Raw genomic sequence first — 20,251 nt, 5'->3', positions numbered from 1 at the left:
CCAGGCGTCAAAACTTACTTTTATGCATTAACAAATTCAAATGGTTGAATTGTATTCAATAAGGTACGAGAAAAGGCAGCAGTTACACTTCCTGTAAAGGTTTTTATTTATATAGAGGTGACAAATATACATAAATGTGCAGTATGAAAGCAAAATACGTACTGAGGTAAATTGAGTTACTTCCGGGTTGAGTGAACACTGGCGCGTGTGGCTCCCGCTACTTACCTACAGAAAAACTGATCCCGTGACTGTAAAGTGACCGTGAGAGTTTTGAAAGGCGCTTAGAAATGAAATGTATTATTATTATTATTATAAATGGGCGGGGAAGGCAGTAGAAAAAAAGCACATGGTTTCGACGTCTGGTAATAATAATATTGGACTGGATTTGCCTTTATTAGTCTCGCAGTGGAGAAATTAAGAAATTAAGGTATTTAATAATACAACTATCTCCATTATAATTTCTGATAGTGTTTTTTAATATTAGTTTTCCGATCAAATTATAACACGATTCACCATCGCGTTATTTATGTTTTCCTTCTAATTTCACCTTCAACACGGATCAACGCTCAGTAGAAGTCATTTGAAGCGATTTTACAAATTATGGACACAACGTGTCCGGAGGACAACCGACGCTGTCCTTTAAGCTCAGTGAGGTTCTTGGCGGCACCATTGCCACATCCCATCCACAGGGGGGGGCGCTGTAACAACTAAGGAACCAAAAATATGGCTTCCCTTCGGTGTAAACAGGTTTGTTAGCAAAAAGCAGTCGAAGAAAAAGCGACTCAGAGTGACGAGAGGAAGTCTTTCAAACTTCCTTTCTTGTTGACCGTCTTATCCTCACGCGTCAGGATTTTGCTCAGACGTTGGACCACCCAGTTCTTGCCCTTGGAGTGGGTCTTGGTGGACGAAGGGGTGGACGTGGAGGATGAGATCGAACCAGGCGTGCTGAAGGATTTGGACGACCTGGCGAATATGCAGCAAAAGAAGTTAAAAAGGAAAGCATCGCGTTGAGTTTTAGTCTTCGGTCGGACTAAGCTCACCTAGGGGTGCGATGGGGTGTCTTGTCTTTGCCGGGGGTCATCCCGGCGATGGATCTGTTGGCTGATGAGGGGGTCTTGAGCTTGCCTGCGCTGCCCGGGGTGGGGAACGTCGACAAAATCTGACGATTCATTCCTTTATGCCGGGATGTCTTGGTGCAGATGTGGCAGGTGGCCATCTAAACAAATATAGACCCAACAACAGCTTGCTTAGGCAACATAGGATTAGTAATACTGATGAGGTGATACCGGAGGAAATGGGACAATAGGAACAATCAGTGGAGCCGCGGGGAGTAGTCCTCTGCTCCCCCCAACCTGAGAGCAGGGACCTATCATAGCAGTGTCCGGCACCGTCATGACAAACTTTCACTTTCCCTGTGGTTATTCTAGTCTGATGATCAGCTGTCACTAATTTGCTTTTCATATTACTAATGGTATCATACCAACTATAGTAAAAAATATCAAAATTGAATAATAACAGCAGAATGTAATAACATTTGTCCACCTGTCTACCCCTACCCCCTTCTCCTCACTGCTGCGTGTGTCTGTAATTCTCCCCTCCCTCCTCTACAAGGGATATCGACCAATCACGTGCGGCTTTAACCGAAGACCGAGGGCGGGGAATAGAGGACAAAAAAAAGTCGGCTCCCATTTCCGGCTCCCTTCGTTTCCTTCAGAGATCCGGCTGTAAGAACCGGCTCGTTCGCGAACGACACATCACTAACACAGTATGAAGACTCCAGCGCCTCGTTGAGTGGTTCTACGAGGCATTCCAGTCTCTTAAAGCCTTGTACAAAATGGCTGACTGGAAAACGACATGCCAAAAATCAAACGATGAGCGATTGAATGGTGATAACGTTGAATACTTCAATACGGGAACATTAGCAGCATTGTTTCAACCCCCGGCCACCATTTCTAGTCTCACCAGTACTGAAGAAGACATCCAGAAGCGTTGCAACAGGCGTTTCTGCGCCCGTCCGAGTGCTTTACCCATGGCACTCCGCCGCAGGATCCTCTGCACCCTGGCGGACGGACGCCGTTTGGGTCGCAGGCGCACTCGATGGTTATTGGGCCGCAGCCATTGAAAGCAGTATTCGCACACTGCCATTTTGTCCACCATTACGGGGTTTTTGGCCTTATTTTTGCCTGGAAATAAAAGTATTCAAAAGTGTAACAACTGAAGGGAAAGTCATTAATAAACAATACATAGTGGAATGTTAGCTAGTAGCATTTAAACTGCTAACTTGTATGACATTTAGCAACGTTAGCGTAATTTTCGGGAGGAAGCTTTTAACTTACGAATGGATGCAAAACGATTCTCACTGTGGAATAAAATGTAAAAAAAAAAAGACATATTAGACACATGATAACAAAATGATACAAACTTAATTTTATACATGATTACTTAGGACGGACAAACAGATTTCTCTATTTAAAAGAAAATAAGATACAAGTATAGCTAGCTCCAAGCTCAAAACAGTCACCAGTTTTGGCGGTGACACATGGATACAAGTGTCTAAAAAAGAGTGGAAGCCATTTTGGATTCCGACAAACAATACATGGCGAGACAACCAAAAATACAAATATATCACAAGCTTAAAGTCCCTATTATGAGCTTCCACTTTTGGAGCGCCACCAATGACGTTTTGGTATTTGGGCTCTGTGTTTTTTTTTTTTTTTTTTTTTGGGCTGCACGTGCGTTTGGGATGTTGTTTGGGGTCAGATTTAATCTGGCAGAGGGGCTTTTGTGCATGTGCTCCATTCAACTTGAAGGTGAAACGTGCCATGGAAGATACCAGGACAGATGAAGCGATTGAACTAATTTTCCATCACTCATCTCTCAAATCAGACTCACTGTGCCTCTAATCCGCACTCAATAAACTCTTGGATCAAACTGGCAGTTTAATATTAAAAAATCACGTACATATACTTTACTATACTATACACAATTTCAACTACATTTTATTTGGCCTTTTATTTTTAAATGTCTGATTTTCACCATCATACCCAAAACAAATGGTAACGAATGTTTTGTGTCTGAATTGTTAAGCGCTAAATAATAACAAATTACGGTTTTCTTACAGTAAAAAACGAGATTCCTCCGGACAGCTGTTTTTAAACAACAGAGACGCCTTGAGCCGAAACATGTCCGACAAGTCTTTGGAGTACATTCCTCCCCTACACAAGTGGATTTTTTATGTGTTTTTCCGTCTTGGTTTTCTTCATAAATATCAAATTATAAACCAAACAAGTGAGATCTGCAGTACTCGTGAGCAATTCACGCACGGAAAGAGCGATCAGGAAACCGAGGGACACGCTTGGTCGCGAGACGATGACGTCAAAATGGGGCAATGAATTGTGGGAAATTGAGTCCCGCGCACACGGTAACTTTTATCTCTCTCTCTTATATAAGAATAATGATAATACATTTAATTTCTAAGTGCCTTTCAAAACTCTCAAGGACATTTTACAGTCACAGGATATTTCTTCTGCGGGTGAGCAGCGGCAGCCACATGCACCAGCATTCACTCAACCCGGAAGTTCTTTCATTATTAGAATGAATAAACAAACCTATAAATCAGGGGTCTCAAACTCATTCTTTTTTTCACAAGAAAAGCAGTTAAAACATTCCAATGTTCTCAAAATCTTTATTTTTAAACACACAAAAAAGAAATACGTGAATAAATGGAAACATTACTAAAAAATAAATTAACCAGTAATAAATGAATAAAATAATTATAATGATCATAAGGCAGATACAGATGACTGAAAAAAAAAACACAGGAAACTAATTATTTTAATAAAGTTTTAAATGTCTGTATTCACAGTCTTTTAACTTTATGAACATCAATAGTCTGGACCTGTACTTGGACTTATTGAAGTTCAAGGTGGAGAAGAGCTTCTCACATGAGTATGTGCTCCCAAAAAGACACATGGTCCGCTTGAACATTCTGGAAAGTTCAGGGAAGCTGGGGTTAACTCTCTCAAACATTGCCCAAGCTTGTCTGCTTCTCCATTCACACCCCTGAACTTGGCTTTGAGTGCAGAGTGGCACTGCAGTTCACAGAGCTCCATTTGGAACACAGGAGGGGCATCTTGCACGTCAAAAGAGAATGGGTCCGCAAAAAAATTGAAATGTGGCTTTGTGCGTCTTGAAGTCTGCAAGTCTGCGATTAAATTCCCTCTGTAGCTCCAAAATGGTGGTTTGTTCCATGGTTTGTTCAGCTCCACACACACGTTTCATTTATATCAATCATGCGGGCCGCACTAACATTAATTTTTCATGTCAAGGCGGGCCGCAAAATATTCTTTCGGGGCCGCATTTGGCCCGCGGGCCGCGAGTTTGAGACCCCTGCTATACATGGTCGTTTTTTTGGCTAAAAACACCTTACTATACATGGGCGTTTTTTTCCGCTAAAAACGCCTTACTATACATGGTTGTTTTTTTGGGCTAAAATGCCTTACTATACATGGTCATTTTTTGGCTAAAAACGCCTTACTGTACAGTAAGGCGTTTTAGCCCCAACGACCATGTATAGTAAGGTGTTTTTAGACCCACCCCCCCCCCCCCCCCAAAAAAAAAAAAAAAAACAATCATGTATAGAGAGCAGCTTCTGTATGTAGCACGTCGCCAGTATCTATGTTTACATGTGGCACAAACAAAATGAAAGTCAATTCTAGATCAAAACATTCCTTAATATTAATCCACAATTTCGATAATGACAATGTAAAATCTAACAGGAGCCTAAATATACTGTATAGTCATGAGAAGGTCAAATTCATCCACATACAGTAAAGTCTCGTTATATCGATATTCAAGGGAGTCTGAAAAAATATCGATATAACCGGGACTATCGATATATCCGACCCTGTTTGCATGTAATTTCCTCCGTGCGTGCATAGAAATAGTATCGATATAACCGGGACTATCGATATATCCGATATCGATATAACGAGACTTTACTGTATTTTCTTGTCCATGTTGGCTCAATGTCTTGTTTGCATGTAAACACAAAATAAAATAAAAAATGTCAAATGTACCTCGTGGCTCATTCATGGGCATCGGGTGTTGCAAGGATCACCCGATGCAAACAGGCCATAGACGCTGACCATGGGAAAAATGGCGACGGCGCCCAGCAGGGATCCCAGCTGCACCACAGCCCCGCACCACACGAGGGCGCAATGGCCCTCGTCGCGCAGGATCACGCCGATGATCACCTTGACGTAGGACAAAGTGAGGACCATGACGATCCACGCCAGCACCTGCCGAGGTGTGAGGAAAGGAAGACAAACCCGTTCAACAAAGTCTTCCCTCGACCGGGACAAGGTTCCTTGAACTCACCATGACGACCACGCCCCAAACGTTGTTGACCAACAGCGGACACGGACTCAGGGCGGCCATGCCCATTATAAAAGCCCCCACGCCACTGCCCACTAATGTGAGCGCCCCCATCAGCCACAGGGATCTGGTTAGAAATGAGACATTGTATTCGGTTTTTGCCTTTTAAACACACAACGGATTTCTTCACGTCGGTGGTTTGTATAAAACAGACAGAGAGAGAGATAGGGAGACACAGAAAGAGGTAGTGAGACACAGAAAGAGGTAGTGAGACAGACAGACAGAGAGACAAAGAGATAGACAGAGAGAAAAATAGAGAGACAGAGACAGACAGAGAGATACAGGGAGAGAGAGAGAGAGAGAGACAGAGATACAGAGACAGACAGCTAGATCGAGACAGAGACAGGAAGAGACGGAGAGAAAGAGAGAGATGGTTGGAGAGAAACAGCGATACAGAGACAGCGAGACAGACAGATTGCTAGATATAGAGAGACAGAGAGACCGACAGAGACAGGGAGAAAGACAGGGAAAGAAACGGAGAGGGAGACGGAGACAGAGAGAGCGACAGAGATACAGAGACAGACAGCTTGATAGACAGATTGCTAGGCAGATAGAGACAGACATAGAGAGAGACGGAGACAGAAAGAGAGACAGTGATACAGCTAGATAGACAGATTGCTAGACAGAGACAGAGAGACAGGGAGAGACGGTTGGCGAGAGACAGAGATAGAGACAGCTAGACAGACAGATAGCTAGACAAAGAGAGAGAGACAGGGAGAGACAGACAGACGGAGAGAGACAGAGACAGACAGACAGCTCGACAGAGAGACAGATAGACTGTGAGGATCAAAAAATGAGAGTTGTGAGCGACTTGCCTGATTGGAAAACACATTGCAATGAAGCAGGCCAAAGGATTGGAGAGCGCCGCCATGGTGGCGGACAGGTGGAAGGCGCGGTTTCCGTACGGCAAACACGAGTACGATTGCACCGACGGAAGCACCGCGTTGGTGAGAGCGTTGGCCCACGCCAAGATGGCAAAGATGTAGCACACTTGCGTCCAGCTGTAGGTGCCAACGCCAAAACTGCTCTTTTCTCTCGACGGTCGATATGGCGCCACCATGGGTCTCTTCTCCACCCAGTCGCTCTCCTCGACGCCGCCGCTATAGCGGCTTTTGGTGGTCTCCCGGGCAACGGCGGGGTGACGGTTGAGCAGGAAAAACACCACCAGGCACACCACCATCATGGCGCTCAGGAAGAAGAAGAACAACTCCACGGAGAAGTTAGCCGGCTGGATCTGAGCTCGAAGCGTCGGAAAATCCTCGGTGGTGTTTTGGTCGCGGGTCCCGTTGATGCAATGAATCACACCCACGCCCTGGACCAGCGCCGCCACGGCCGGCAGAAGGCCGCTCATGCCCTCGCCGATGTAGTAGGTGGTCAGGTACTGCGGCTCCAGGCGCATCATGAAGGGAAGGAAGGTCACCGAGGAGGTGCAGTCCACCACGGCCAGGAAGAAGGTGAGGACGAGTAACGCCACGCTGCGAGGTGACCCCGCCACCACCAACGTCTCCTTCCAGAAGAAAGCCAACAAAAAACTAGCCAGCACGCCCAAGGTCACGATGACGTAAACCACCGCCGTCTCGTTGAGGGCTCCCGGTCGGAAGCGGTGCGTCAGGGTGACCACCAGAGGGCCTACGTTGGCCATCTGGATCAGAACCGAGAGGTACGACGGGAGGTACCAACCCTCCGGGATCTGGGGGACCATCAATGGAAGCTCCACCCACAGACCACTGATGGACACCCAGGAGCCCAAACCGAAGAGGCACGCTAGCAGGTGGGTGAGCGCAGACATGGCCCAGGTTCTTTTCTACAAGGGAACAAAGTTCAAAGGCAGGCTTTCGAGATCAACCGCGTGGACAATAAAATCGGACATGGGGCGCAACAAGTCCAATGACATGAGTGGCAGTAAAAAGAAGTCCAAGGACCGCCCATGTAGAGTAAGGCTTTTTTGGCAGAAAAAAAAAATGACCATGTAAAGTAAGGCGTTTTTAGCCAGAAAACAAAATGGCGCCCAAGTAATAGTTTTTTTTTTTTTTTTTTGGTTGCCTTTGTGTTTTCTTTTGTCACTTTGAGTTGTTGTGCGTCATGTGGAACGGATACTGATTGTTTTTCACATATGCCGATGTATATGTGGAATTGTCGCGGCTTGGAATCGAAGCGGATTCAGGTGGGACAGTTTCTTTTCGTCAATGGTTGCTACAGCTTCGTGTTTACTTTCAACATTTTGCTCGTAGCAGACGCGCGCATTCTACCATGACGTCCTTGATCCACTGGTGAAAAGGACGCTTTGATCCTCTCCTTTTTCATCTAGAACTGCCTCATAAAACAAAGATTGTGCAGAAAGTACTTAATTAAGATTGGATAATAATAATCCATTTCATTTCTAAGCGCCTTTCAAAACTCTCAAGGTGGTCACTTTAGTCACAAAAATCGTTTTTTCTGCGGGTGGGCAGCCACATGTGCCAGCATTCACTCAACCTGGAAGTACCTCAAATAGATAGAACACTAGCTAGCGAACAGAGAGGTAATAGATAGCCAGATAGACAGTTAGCTAACTAGAATGACTGTCTTTGTCTTTTGTCACATCATTATTTAGTTTTTTTTGTTTGTTTTTGACTTCTAGATGGCGCCGCAAGAGTGGCTGCCTTTACAGCAGCTCCTGTATTTTGTTTTTCTACTTCTTCATTTCCTTTCCTCTTACTTTCAACACTTTGCTGCTGTGAAATGTACATTTTTCCACTGCGAGACTAATAAATGCTAATCCAATTAAAAAAAACAGACAAAAAACTGCAACGGGGAAGCGTCTTGATGCCAATCATGCGACGATGGTCGCGCGTGGGCGGCGGGGGTTAATATTTACTTCTTCGTCTGGTCCGGCGATTAAGAGGAAAGAAAAGAACAATTAGGAAATGATTAAAATCAAAGGAATGTTAAGCACGTGTCTCGCCAGGTCAATTCTTGACAAGTAGAACTGATTGCTTTGTTTGTTATTTTTCAGGAGGATTTAACAAGACTGAGAGGATCAAACTTAACCGTGGGGGGGGGGGGGGGTGGACGCGAGACATTCTTGCCTTCCCATCGAGTTACAGATGCTCATGCTAACATATAGCAAGTACACTTGCATCTTTTTTGTTGTTGGGAGGGGGGGGGGGTGTGAACATTTCTCGAAAATCCAAACAACTCCATTTTATTTGAGCCAGTTAGGGTCTCAATACACTCGGTGATTGATAAAAGCAAAAGGCGACGTTGCTCATAACTACAAAATTCACAACAAAAGTCATAACAATAACAAAAAGAATCATTTCATCAAAAGTTAGCAACAAAAACACATGAAATAATATTCAAACGGCATACTCACAAATGATCCGGATGGAGTGTTTGGTGTGAATGACTGCAGCCCAAAGTCCAGGATTAAGACCCTCCTCGGCGAGGGGCGGGCGGGCTGGTGTTCACATTCATCCAGCCGTGCCACGTGCTGATTTTCGCTGAACGTGTATGTTTGTAAGAGCGGATCCGTGTGACACTTTGAGGAGGGGGGGGGGGGAGGTCACGTGATGCTTTTTTTTTAATGTGAAGTTGGACTTTCTAACTGGTCAACATCAAATCGGAGGATGCTGTTTTTCTTTTTTTCCTGCAACTGATAAATTGGCACAATTGCAATTAAATACAATCTTTTTTTAATTACATGAGTTGTCATTGATATTAAAAAGTAATCGATTTTATTCATCAATATTGTTATCACGAATGAGAACTTGTTACAGAGTATCATTAAATAAATAACATTTTCTAAACTCCTAAACTGTATTAACTCATTCGCTGCCATTCCCGAATTTGTTTGGATTTGCTTTATTTTTCTTGCAGGGGCGGAGGGTGTTGATAAAGCACTGGTCAGACCTCTGGTAATGTTTTTCCCTTCCACGAGGGGGCAGCGTTTGCCTTTTGTCCATGTTAGCGCTTTGTTACAGCTTCATCTGTTGTTAAAGCGCTATATGAATCGATATGCATGTGTTGTCTTCTATTTAGGACAGCCACCCCCATTTTAAACTCATATAATTCCAGGCTCGTATAACTTAGTAATTAACTCTTTTTTTTCTGATGAAAAAGAGAGGCTAAGGTTCCTTACACTGAATTGAATGGTTATGAAGTCCTAAAACTCAATATTCTGTGGGTCCTGAAATTTGAGAGAAAATGACAAAAACCCTGGCACTGGGGTGGACATGTTTTTGCATATCATCTGGCAGTGAACGAGTTAAAATTCAGTGGGAAAAAAAAGAAAACAAAAGCAAGCATTTAGAAAAAAAAGGAACATGACTAACAAAGCTGCATTTACTGTAATTTGTGCGTATTCCCTTCCGTATGATAATTGACATTCGCCTTCCGGTTTTTGTGAATTATGAGTGTCGTGAAGCTGAGCTGGGAAAAAATGTCTGGGAGCTACTATCTATCTATCAAAAGTCAATATCCTCCAAGCTAAAAATAAATGAAATCAATAATTTCTCTGATGAAAGAAGATAGTCGAAGGTTTCTTACGCTGCATTGAATGTTTATGTTAGTCCTAAAACTCAATATTCTGTGAATCCTGCAATTTGAGTGAAAAATGACTAAAACCCTGGCACATTTTTGCCATAATCGTCTGGCAGTAAATGAGTTAAGGAAGTTTAGTAAATGCTGGAAATACATCTTAAGAGGGTACCACTTCCAGAATATATAACTAGTCCAGACACACACACACAAGTGTTTTTTTGGTGACAAATAAAAATGTGTAAAAAATTGAGCGGTGTTGCTTTGTTGTGGTCAAATGAAGTCAAAGTTGAACTTTTGGGGCCATCATTTAAACAGGGTGTGTGGTGTTTGTCTCAAATTTAGCAATCAGCGTTTCTACAAAAACAGCTTTTTAGAGAATGCAAAAAAAAAAAGCCTACTAAAACAACTCAACTTTATTTGAGGTGAGTCAGAGGCACGTTTTTATAAATTTTAAATAATTCATTTGGTCCCTCTTTTGCTCTTTTTTTTCTTATATATTACCACTGAATCCTGCCATTTCAACAAAGGTGTGTAGACTTTTGGTATACAGTATACACACACGGCTGTTTTTCTTTTGAAATGGCTTCCTTTTAACCGGGGTTCCTAATGCAGGTGGCGAAATGCAGGTTTGGTTATCGGATCTATTGGGGTGTGTGTGTGTGTGTGTGTGTGTGTGTGTGTGTGTGTGTGTGTGTGTGTGTGTGTGTGTGTGTTACAGAAAAAAAAAAAAAAAAAAAAATCGCCTTCACTTTTTCACGCTAGCCCAAAGCAGCATCATCCTAATTCAAGATAATCAACAGGTGATTAAAAACAATGTCAAAAAAGCAAAAAAAAAAAAGTCCTATTTTTGACGCAAAGGCAGCACGACAGGAGGAGTCTTTGGTGTAAACAAAAAGTCATTAGAAAGGCTGATGAAAAATATTGAAGCTATTAGTGCACTGAGATGTTTACCTTGAGGAAATGTTGTCGTACGGTCCAAAAACAAGAAGGAAAACAATATTAAAAATAAAAACTGGTTCAATTCTGGACCGCGTTGTGCTTCAGAAGCATTTGATGCCCTTATAGGAGCTTTGTGTTAAAAATGGAAAAAAATGGATTTAAAAACCATCTTATCTGGCTTTAACTGCACTCGTCGACGCAGTCCTGCCCCCGCTTGAAGATGTCGTAGATGTTGACCAGCGGGAACATGGCCAGCGCGCCCACCAGTGAGCCGGCTTGGATGGAAATGCCGCACCAGAGTAGGCCGGCGTGGCCCGCCTCGTGCAGGAGCGTCCCGATTACCACCTTCAGGTAGGAGAAGAGCCCCGTGAAGATGATCCAGGAAGCCACCTGCAGAGAGGACGGGGGGTGTTTTTAAACTTTTTTTGCAAATATTCATTTGACACTTTGGAACAAGGTTTGGGGTACTAAAGTGCGCTATAAATACAGTGATATCTTGGCTTACGAAATTAATTGGTTCCCAGACAGTGAGTAAGGCGAAAAGTGTGTATCCCAAAAATTAATTCCCCATAGGAAACCATTAAAATGAGAATAATCCGTTCCCAGGTCCCCATAATTTTCTACTTTCTAATTTTCTAAGCCTTAAAACTACACAAAATATACCTTATTTTATGTAACTTTTTTTCGGTTAACTATGCTGACCGAAAAATTGCACATTTCCCCCAGGCTATTCTTGCATGCCTGGTTAAGAACCACCTCACTTGTGATCGATGAGAAGTTTCTTCAGCCGTCATCTGTACTTCTTTGAAGGTGTCGGACGTTTCGCTTCTTATCCAAGAGTCTTCGTCAGCTAACTAAAAAATTTTGCTGGTAGTTTTGGCCCTATATATATATATATCCCTACTGTCCAGACGTGGCGGTGCCAGACTCTGCGATGATTGGTCCTATGATAGGTCCCTGCTCTCAGGTTGGGGGGAGCAGAGGACAATTCCCTGAGGCTACACTGATTACATCTATTGTCCTGATTGATTACTTCTATTGTCCTGCCTGATTGCCACTTGTGATGTGTCGTAATTAGTAAAAATGACAAAAACCCTGGCAGTGGAGTGGACGCATATTTTGCACATTGTGTGGCAGTGACTGAGTTAAGTCTCTTCACATCAGTATCGGCGACCAATCCAGAATAGGGTTAGTTATGTGCATAAAATTTCAAATTAAAACATGGCCGCTCACCACTAAAACCACACCGGCAGTCGTCCCCTGCAAAGGAGGACACGGACTGCGGGAAGCCAGAACCATCAGGTATGCCGCAAAGGCACCTCCTGCCAAGGATAAGACACACAGACGCGTAGACGACCTGCAAAGCCAAAGCAAAATCCCGAGTTTAGAATCCACATGTTGGATTTGGAGAGTGGCGACAAGGTGTCCGTCGTCGCTGTCGTCTCCTCGCCTCACCTCACCTCAGAATCACAAACATGGCGAGGAAGCAGGCCAGCGGGTTGGCGATGTTACCGAGGACCACCGAGAGATGGAAGGTCATGGTGCTGTAAGGCAAACAGGTGAAGCTCTGGACGGACGGCAGGACGCCGTTGGTGAGCGCGTTGGAGATTGCCAGGAGTGCCAGTAGGAAGATGTTGTGCGACGTCCAAAACGTCGGAGCGGGAGACGACGGCGCTCCCTCCAGATGCGAATCCTCCTGAAACGACGACGAGCGCCCGTTGTTGAGTGGCTGCATTGCGTCCTCGGTTTTAACTGCTACGTCCGGAGTGCCTAAACCATGAAAAACAACAGATATAAAAAAAAATTGGCTAATCCTCACTAAAATACAGAGTGAATCACATCAGGGAAATAAATCCATTACAGCAAACTTCAATTTGTTTGTTTTTTAAAATAATTGATCCTATTTACTGAAAAATATCTGCCATACTTTGGGTGATGCTTTAACTCATTCACTGCCATTCACAAATTTGTTCAGGAATTGAAAATATGACGGAGAGCACCATTCCCGGGTTTTGTTTTTCTCATGCTAGGGTGCAGATAAAGCGCTGGCCTCCTGTAATGTTTTTTTTTCTTTTCCACAAGGGGGCAGTATTTCCCTTTTTTGTCATGTTAGCAGTTTGTTCCAGCTTCACCTGTTGTTAAAGCGCTATGTAAACCAGGTGGGACACCCTCTAGATCAGGGGTGTCAAAGTCATTTTTTGCCGCGGGCCACATTGTAGTTATGGTTTCCTCTCGAGGGCCGTTATGAATTTGGGGAACCCATTAGAATGTTTAAATCCCTTCAAATATTACATATAGAGCACACATCAAATTAATGAATAACTCGTTTTCTAATCTGAAGTCAAGAATAATGACTTTTATTGTGATTGACATTCAAAAATATGAAATTTTGGCTCAGATTTTAGCAATCATCATGGATTTTAACAAGTTTGATTGGCTTTCGCGGGCCGAAAAAAAATGATGTGGCGGGCCGGATTTGGCCCGCGGGCCTTGACTTTGACACCTGTGCTCTAGTCAAACTAGTTTTGTTTATTTAGGGTTTTAGTCATTAATATTAGTCACCATCATTTTTTTCTTAGGGGTTGCGGGGGGTAAATTAGTTAAGATTTTCCACCATTAAACAGGATGAGATCACCAAACGGCCATGGAAATATATATTTTTCTCTATTATCATTCCCTTTCCATCCTTAAAAATGTCCAAAATCATATTTTTCCATACTTTCAATATTGGTGTATGACCCCTGCGCATGATCAGAGGGCGGCGGCGTGGCTCCTGTCGACGGTGTCAGCCGGCGCGTCAAAGCCAGGAAGCTCACCGCGGAAACCAACAGCATGACGAACAAAAACCAGAAGAAGTTCTGCGCCGGGAAATTCTCTTTGAGGTAATGCGGCTGAACGGTGCCATTGATGACGGGGCACTCGAGCTGGCCCACGCCCTGTCCCAGCGCCACTACGCAGGGGAACAACGCGCTCAGACCCTGTCCGATGAAGAAAGTGCGGATGTATTCCGCCGGGTAGCGGAACATGAAAGGCAGGAAGGTGACGTTGGACGTGCAGCACACCAGCGATAGGACAAAAGTGAGAATCAGGAAGGACAACGAGTGTAACTGCCCGGCCACAATGGCCGTGTGTGCCCAGAAGATGGCCAAGAGTGCCGACGCTACCACCGCTAACGCCTGGATGCAGTGGATGAGCAGGCGCTCGTTGAGGCGGCCTGCAGCGCAATGATGCGTGATGGTCACCGCCACTGGACCAATGTTGCCGAACGCGATCAGGACTGAGAGGTATGCCGGCAAATTCCAACCTGCAATAACACACATACACACACAAATGCTTTTTTTTAATACAATTTGAACAGCATTTTTTCATCATCGTGTAAACGCATTTACTGCCATTCACAAATTTATTCGGGATTTAAAAATATGACGCAGAGCACCATTCCTGAATTTGTTCTGATTGTTTTCATGCTTTTTCATGTATTTTTTTCCACCAGGGGGAAGCATTTCCCTTTTTTTCCATCTTAGCGCGTTGTTCCAACTTCATTTGTAGTGAAAGCGCTATATAAACCAATATGTATGTAATACATTGTATTTTGGACAGCCGCAATCATTTCAAGCTTATTGGATTGGATATGCCTTTATTCGTCTCACAGTGGAGAAATTTACATCAATTTATATAACATCAAATCCATATAAATTAGTAATTAGCTCTTTTTTCTTGTGAAAGAAGAGACTCTAAAGTTTCTAACAGTGTATTGACTGTTTATGTAGTCCTAAAACTCAATATTCTGGGGGTCCTGGAGTTCAAGTGACAATGACAACAAACCCTGGCACTGGAATGGACACATATTTGCAGATGCCTGGCAGGCAATGAGTTAAATATCCCCAATCATAAGCAAGAATAATTACTTTTGAAAAATGTGACTCAAATATAGGGGAAACGTGGACCTCCAATAATTACTTCAGTCAGAGTAAGACTCAATGATTTAAAAAAAAGTCAAATATTGAATAACTGGCGAGTTATGTCCAATATAGTTCTTATTTTTTTAAATCAGACTTTTAGTCAGTTTTAGGACATAAATTGGGGGGTGGGTGAAAAGATTTTAAAAAAAATCAAGATATTCTAAGGATAATAAAAAATGTCAGAAGACTGGGGTTTATACTGTAACAGTGCGAAAATGTTGCATACAAACTGTACATAGTGCAAGTATAAAAAAAGCATATCAATATATGTAACTGTATTGCATCAACATAGGGTGGCTGTGCTATTTACAGTGCAAGAGTCCAGGTTATGAATACATCTTGACAAAAGTTAGGCAATAAATACGTTTTGCAAGTCAGAAATGGCATTTTTTTACATTATTGTCCTGAATTAGTCTTTTAAGATGCGAAAGCTCCAGAGTAACTGTTTGCTTTGACGTCGTTGTATGTGAATTAAGCCATTCTGTTACATTCTCGTCCATTTGTACGGGTTAATATCGATACAAAATTTTGTTCGCGGACTGAAATTATTAAAATAACAATTATAATAAGTTAATGGACATGTTTTAGGAGACGTATAATTGTTAGCAGAATTCCAAATATGCTATTTCCGTATCATTTCAAAGCAAATAAAATAGTTAATGTCTCACGTAGCTGGCTAACGGCTAGCTTGAATGATTTCCACCTGTGGATGAAGTTTTATGGCTGTTCGACGAGGGAACGTCATGAGGTGGCCACTGACCTTCGGGCAGCACACCGACGATGACCGGGAGCTCGACCCATAAACTATTGACTGAAATCCAAGAGCCCATAGCGAACAGCGCCATGAGGCCGTGGGTCACCGCATTGCTCCTCCACCAGCCGGGCGACATGACGCCGCCGACGTCGGCACAAATAACGGAGAAGGCGCCGCGGTGAACAAACCGGTGAGTGGTTCGTTCGCTTCGGCTTGTTTTTTCAACGAGTCGCCGGTAAAGCTCGGCTACACACGCCGCTCTGGACATGGAGTAATGGTGGACTCTTGCCAAGGAGTTCCCGCCCCTTTAAGATGCCTTCAAGTACTCTTGTAAAATAATAAACCGTACTTTTCAACGTGTTCGCGACTGTATCAAACTTTTAGGATAAAATACATTATATGAATATCGTACAGAATGTACACCAGTAACACAGTCCGGACCATAAACATTTCAACTGACACATTGTCGTCCTGTTTCCTTGCGGTTTTCTTCGGAATTGGAATGAATTCACTTTTTTTGAGAGCGTTGAAAGCATCACAGTTTACCTTGTGACCTGTGGCGAAGGACGTGTTCGTTTTATCAACAAATACAACTAAGCAGGGCGGATACTGAAATGATACATTTCGTTCACTTTTCCTCGAAAATCGTTATACATTTCGCCTGGTGTGGGAAGTGTTTGCTCAAATTTGTGATTTTTCTTGGGCCAGACAAGTACTTTAACAAAGCATGACTTCAAGTGACCTGGATAATTGGTTATTATGCAACAACTAATGACCACCAAATATCAGTTGAGATAACAAAACACTCACATTGCTTAAACTCACAATTATTGCGCAAAATGGGTTCGCAGAAATTCAGGCTGACCATACAAATATTGACAAGTATTTTTATTTTTCCAATAATCACCAATTCGGTTATTGGTCAGTCCTGATAGCATGATGTAGAAATGAGGCGCCCCAAAATACTCCCAGCATGATCGCTGACGCTCCATTTCAAAATAAAATATTTCTGCATTCCAAAATAAAAGGAATGACTCGTCCAAAAAAAAAATATCACATGATATTTGCATTCAGAGTGAACAAGATTGCTGTTCAGCTATATTTATCATTTGTAAATGAATACTCCTAATTCATAGACAATATATATCATTTGGTTCACTTAGGGTTTGGGATGGCTGCCTTCTACACTCGGACATATGTATTTCTTCCCCTGTGTTTTCCTTGGGGCCAAAACAATCGAGTAACCCGGCCTGAGGCGGGGCAGGGTGAGTTTTAACTTTAGTGACATTTCAGTAGCGGTGCGGAAATCAGAGTTGAGGATGGGGTCCGTGTTCTGCAGCACCATTTTCTGATAGGCAATCTCACATCGGATAGCCTCGCACTTTGTCTGCTTGTCACTGTCGGCCAATCGCAGGAGTAGCTTGTCCACATCCTGCTGGGTGCGGCACGGCCCCCCATTTCTAGCCACGGTGGTGCTGACGTAATCCAGGTCCATGCACTCCGAAACGACAGACTTAATTGCCGGACGTTTTGCAATCTTCTGCCGTCCCCGAACTTTTAGCCAGTGCGCAGACGCGATATGGTCTTCAACATCAGACGAACTCGAGTCGTCTGAGCTATCAGAGTCGCCGGGGCATATTTTGTCTTTTTCCCCTTCCGGCGGCCTGTAGGGATAGTCGGCCATCAGGACGTTGAACTTGCAGCTTAAGAGCTTTATGTTCAAATCAGACGACGGCACGTTGGAAAAACGTCCTCCGGGCAAGAAGTCAATCAGATGCTTCTCGGCAACGCCGGCAATCACCTTGATCAGCCTTTTCAGGCAGACGCAGATGAGGTCCCTGTTGGTGTGCAAGTCGTCACAGTACTTGTATACACCGTTGTAGATCTTATCTTCCAGTGCGAACTGCAGGAAGACATTAGTGACCTTCTCGGGCGCCATCAGAGTAGAGGGGTCTTTGGACCATTCTAGAAACTTCTGGTAGAGGCAAAGCAAGTACTGGCTGAAGAGGGAGTATTCGCCCGTGCTCTTCAGAAGTTGCCGGTAGGGGCCCACCACTTTGCAGTAGATGATTGCAAGAACGCACACAATACTTTGGATGACAGAATCGCACGCGTCGGCGATAACGCTCTCAAGGAGGACATTGTGGCACTGTTCGTTGTTGAGAGCCAACATGTCAGAGAAGAAGGCTCCAACTTCGTTGTGGTGGTGAATGAGGCCCGCGGCGGCCTCAAAGTAGCTGCTGAACAGCGTCGACGGCTTCTTGACTAGCTGGGATGGGTTGTTCTTCTCCTTGCAGAAGGCCACCCAGTGCTTCCTGTAGCTCAGCAAAGACCCACTGCCAGAGGTCAGTATGTCCGTGGCCATGTGGATAAAGCGGGAAGTGGCGCTCTCTGTAAACCCCACCACGTTCTTAAAAAGGGGGGTTCCGTCCCGGCCCAGCTTGGCCCCCCGTGACTGGGTGATTTCGCTCTCAAAAGTCATAATATTCTGCTCCACCATGTCGTGCACGTCCACGAGGAAATTGGCGTTGTGGTGTAGGAAGACCACCGAGGGGGCAAGCGAGACCTGGTCTCCGAACGAGTGAAGGGTTCTCTCAAACTCAATCATGGTCGGGTGTTCCTTACACGTTTGGGCATACTGATTTCTGAGGAGGTCCAAAGAAATTCTCTTACACCTTTTGGTTTGCCCATGGTGGATACTTGACAATTTTTGGACAGATAACATCGCCACATCTAAAAGAGACGGCAATACTTCTTTTTTCACTGTGTCTATGTCGGGCATGCACCCGGCATTCTCGCTAACACTGCAGTCTGACATTTGTACCAAAGAATTCCCCGACTCCATGCAGGGAGAGATTTCGTAGTGATCCTGTTCCTCCTTGATCTTCATCGTTTCACACGGAGATGACTGCGTACGCTTTTTGATTGAGGTCTTGGGGTAGTCACTTGAATCCACCAGCTCAAACGGACTCTGAAGCAAATTTTCCGTCACAAAGTTTCGCCTGTGACTTCTTGTTTGAGTTCTGTGGTGGAACATCTTTAGCTTGTTGATCTTAACCTTCAGGATTTTGTAAGCTTTTTTAATTTTGCCATCTTCGCAGTATGCAGGGTTGAAGTTCCTCAGCCAGGTGACCAAGTTGATGGGAGAAACTCTTTCCCTTGTCACAAAGTTGTTTAGCTCTAGGATCAAACCGTTGGTGACCTCAATGGACTGTGCCCGGTCAGAAAAGTCTTTCATCTTTAAAAGGTGGTCTCGTTCAACGCCAATGCTGTCGCATATGGGCCCCACGAAATTGAAGTTGACACACGACTCAAGAAACGTATGCCTGGCCTCGCCCTCCAAGCTTAAGGTGGTGGCAATGCCCCTCTCGATCAAGCACTGAAAGTTGGCCGAATGGTAAGTTGGGAAAATCCTCTTCAGCCAATCAATGACGGAAATCCATGGTAGGTTATTGTCCTCCCTCATGAGTCCACTTTGAATCAGCAGTCTGTTTTTGCAAAACCCTGTGTCCAGATCCAAACCATCCCCTGTCTGAGGGCCAACGAAGTCCTCAACCAGCTTCCAATAATAGTCATCTCCTGATAAGATAAACATTAGTCAATTAAAAAAAATATCAATTAAGATTCCATATAACTAGATGTTTTGAGACTTACTCAAATTTCCTTCAGTTATTGCCGTTTTTCCACAAAGCGCGAAATTCCCTCCTGATTCCATTGTCAGCTGTTATGGCAGGGAAAACCACACGTTAATGTATCATCGATCTACGAGCTGTGATCTATATTTTATTATTGGTGTGTTCGAGTGTTTATTGTAGTGGTTTGATCTTATTCTACAGAGTAAATGTTTGCAAAACGACATTAAATTCTGATCCAGGTCACATGCGAAGCTAACGTTAGCATAACTCTTTTCTCGGAAGACCGTTCATCAGCGTGAGATGCCAGTCGGTAGCATTAGCACCGTTTAGCTGAGAATTCAATCAAAGAACAACGTGCTGATGGAATTTAAAACGTTAACGTTTGTTTACCGCAAAATGTTTGGGGATCCTGCACGGCGTCTTTCAGCTCGTCTTCTTGCGTGGGTAAATACAACCCTGTGATTAGTTGAACGGTGAAAGGCGGGTCTTCAGTTGAGCTTCCCACCAATCGCATGGCAGCTTGGTTTGCAATTTCGACATCGTGTAAATACGCCAATGAGTAAGACCAATGTGTCAACGTGTCAGCCATCTTGGATGTGATATTTCCGCCAAAGGTTATGCATAAACTTTGAAGACGTTTGATGCATTTGTTACAAGAATCAACACAGCAAAGAGTGCGACTGTAAATCAAGAAAATGAAGGGAAGCTAGAGTACAGTATAAAAACTTCACACAGGGCAAGTTTTTGTGGTATACAAAAATTAAGCATGATTGAAAAAAAAGTTTTTTTTTCCCTCAGTTGTTACGAACCTGTAGCCCATAACTAGCTCAATTGGTACGAATGAAAAAAAAAATCGTGTTTGTTATTATGGTAATCGTGTCTTCGGAATCGTATACCGTACAATTCAACTCACTTTCTGTCGGGCGTGCCCTGAATGTCGCAGCCAATCACATTGCAGGAATGGTCGTCCTGCAGCCAATGACATTGGAGCATGGCTTATCTAC

At 43.8% G+C, this 20,251-nt stretch overlaps 4 protein-coding genes and 1 long non-coding RNA gene across 6 annotated transcripts in view; 1 reads left to right on the top strand and 4 right to left on the bottom strand.

The window, feature by feature from the left end:
• Window positions 1-20,251, top strand: part of LOC148883139 (uncharacterized) — a 253,706-nt gene that overhangs the window by 139,322 nt on the left and 94,133 nt on the right. The window lies entirely within an intron of this gene.
• On the bottom strand, window positions 530-3,317 carry rmp24 (ribonuclease MRP subunit p24). The gene is made up of 5 exons (XM_089023432.1): window positions 3,120-3,317; window positions 2,337-2,359; window positions 1,963-2,183; window positions 1,041-1,216; window positions 530-963 (listed from the first exon to the last, which is right to left on the bottom strand). The coding sequence occupies exons 1-5, from the start codon at window positions 3,206-3,208 to the stop codon at window positions 783-785; spliced, it is 690 nt and encodes a 229-aa protein (XP_088879558.1). The 5' UTR covers window positions 3,209-3,317; the 3' UTR covers window positions 530-782.
• slc52a3-2a (solute carrier family 52 member 3-2a) lies at window positions 3,749-7,240 on the bottom strand. The gene is made up of 4 exons (XM_089023430.1): window positions 6,252-7,240; window positions 5,380-5,503; window positions 5,079-5,300; window positions 3,749-3,988 (listed from the first exon to the last, which is right to left on the bottom strand). The coding sequence occupies exons 1-3, from the start codon at window positions 7,223-7,225 to the stop codon at window positions 5,091-5,093; spliced, it is 1,308 nt and encodes a 435-aa protein (XP_088879556.1). The 5' UTR covers window positions 7,226-7,240; the 3' UTR covers window positions 3,749-3,988; window positions 5,079-5,090.
• On the bottom strand, window positions 9,094-15,895 carry slc52a2 (solute carrier family 52 member 2). Its single transcript, XM_089023425.1, has 5 exons — window positions 15,619-15,895; window positions 13,616-14,200; window positions 12,357-12,666; window positions 12,130-12,253; window positions 9,094-11,286 (listed from the first exon to the last, which is right to left on the bottom strand). The coding sequence occupies exons 1-5, from the start codon at window positions 15,878-15,880 to the stop codon at window positions 11,077-11,079; spliced, it is 1,491 nt and encodes a 496-aa protein (XP_088879551.1). The 5' UTR covers window positions 15,881-15,895; the 3' UTR covers window positions 9,094-11,076.
• Window positions 16,508-20,247, bottom strand: LOC148883143 (uncharacterized). 2 transcript variants are annotated; one of them, XM_089023419.1, is made up of 3 exons: window positions 20,161-20,247; window positions 19,267-19,333; window positions 16,508-19,191 (listed from the first exon to the last, which is right to left on the bottom strand). In XM_089023419.1, the coding sequence occupies exons 1-3, from the start codon at window positions 20,230-20,232 to the stop codon at window positions 16,772-16,774; spliced, it is 2,559 nt and encodes an 852-aa protein (XP_088879545.1). In that variant the 5' UTR covers window positions 20,233-20,247; the 3' UTR covers window positions 16,508-16,771. The 2 variants fall into 2 exon arrangements, with proteins under 2 accessions (XP_088879545.1, XP_088879546.1); XM_089023420.1 differs by lacking the exon at window positions 20,161-20,247 and adding an exon at window positions 19,638-19,694.

The sequence above is a fragment of the Hippocampus bargibanti genome, linkage group LG20 (assembly GCF_051943395.1).
Source record: "Hippocampus bargibanti isolate YZ-2025 linkage group LG20, ASM5194339v1, whole genome shotgun sequence".
NCBI lineage: Eukaryota > Metazoa > Chordata > Actinopteri > Syngnathiformes > Syngnathidae > Hippocampus > Hippocampus bargibanti.
This window is presented reverse-complemented; position numbering and strand designations above follow the sequence as displayed.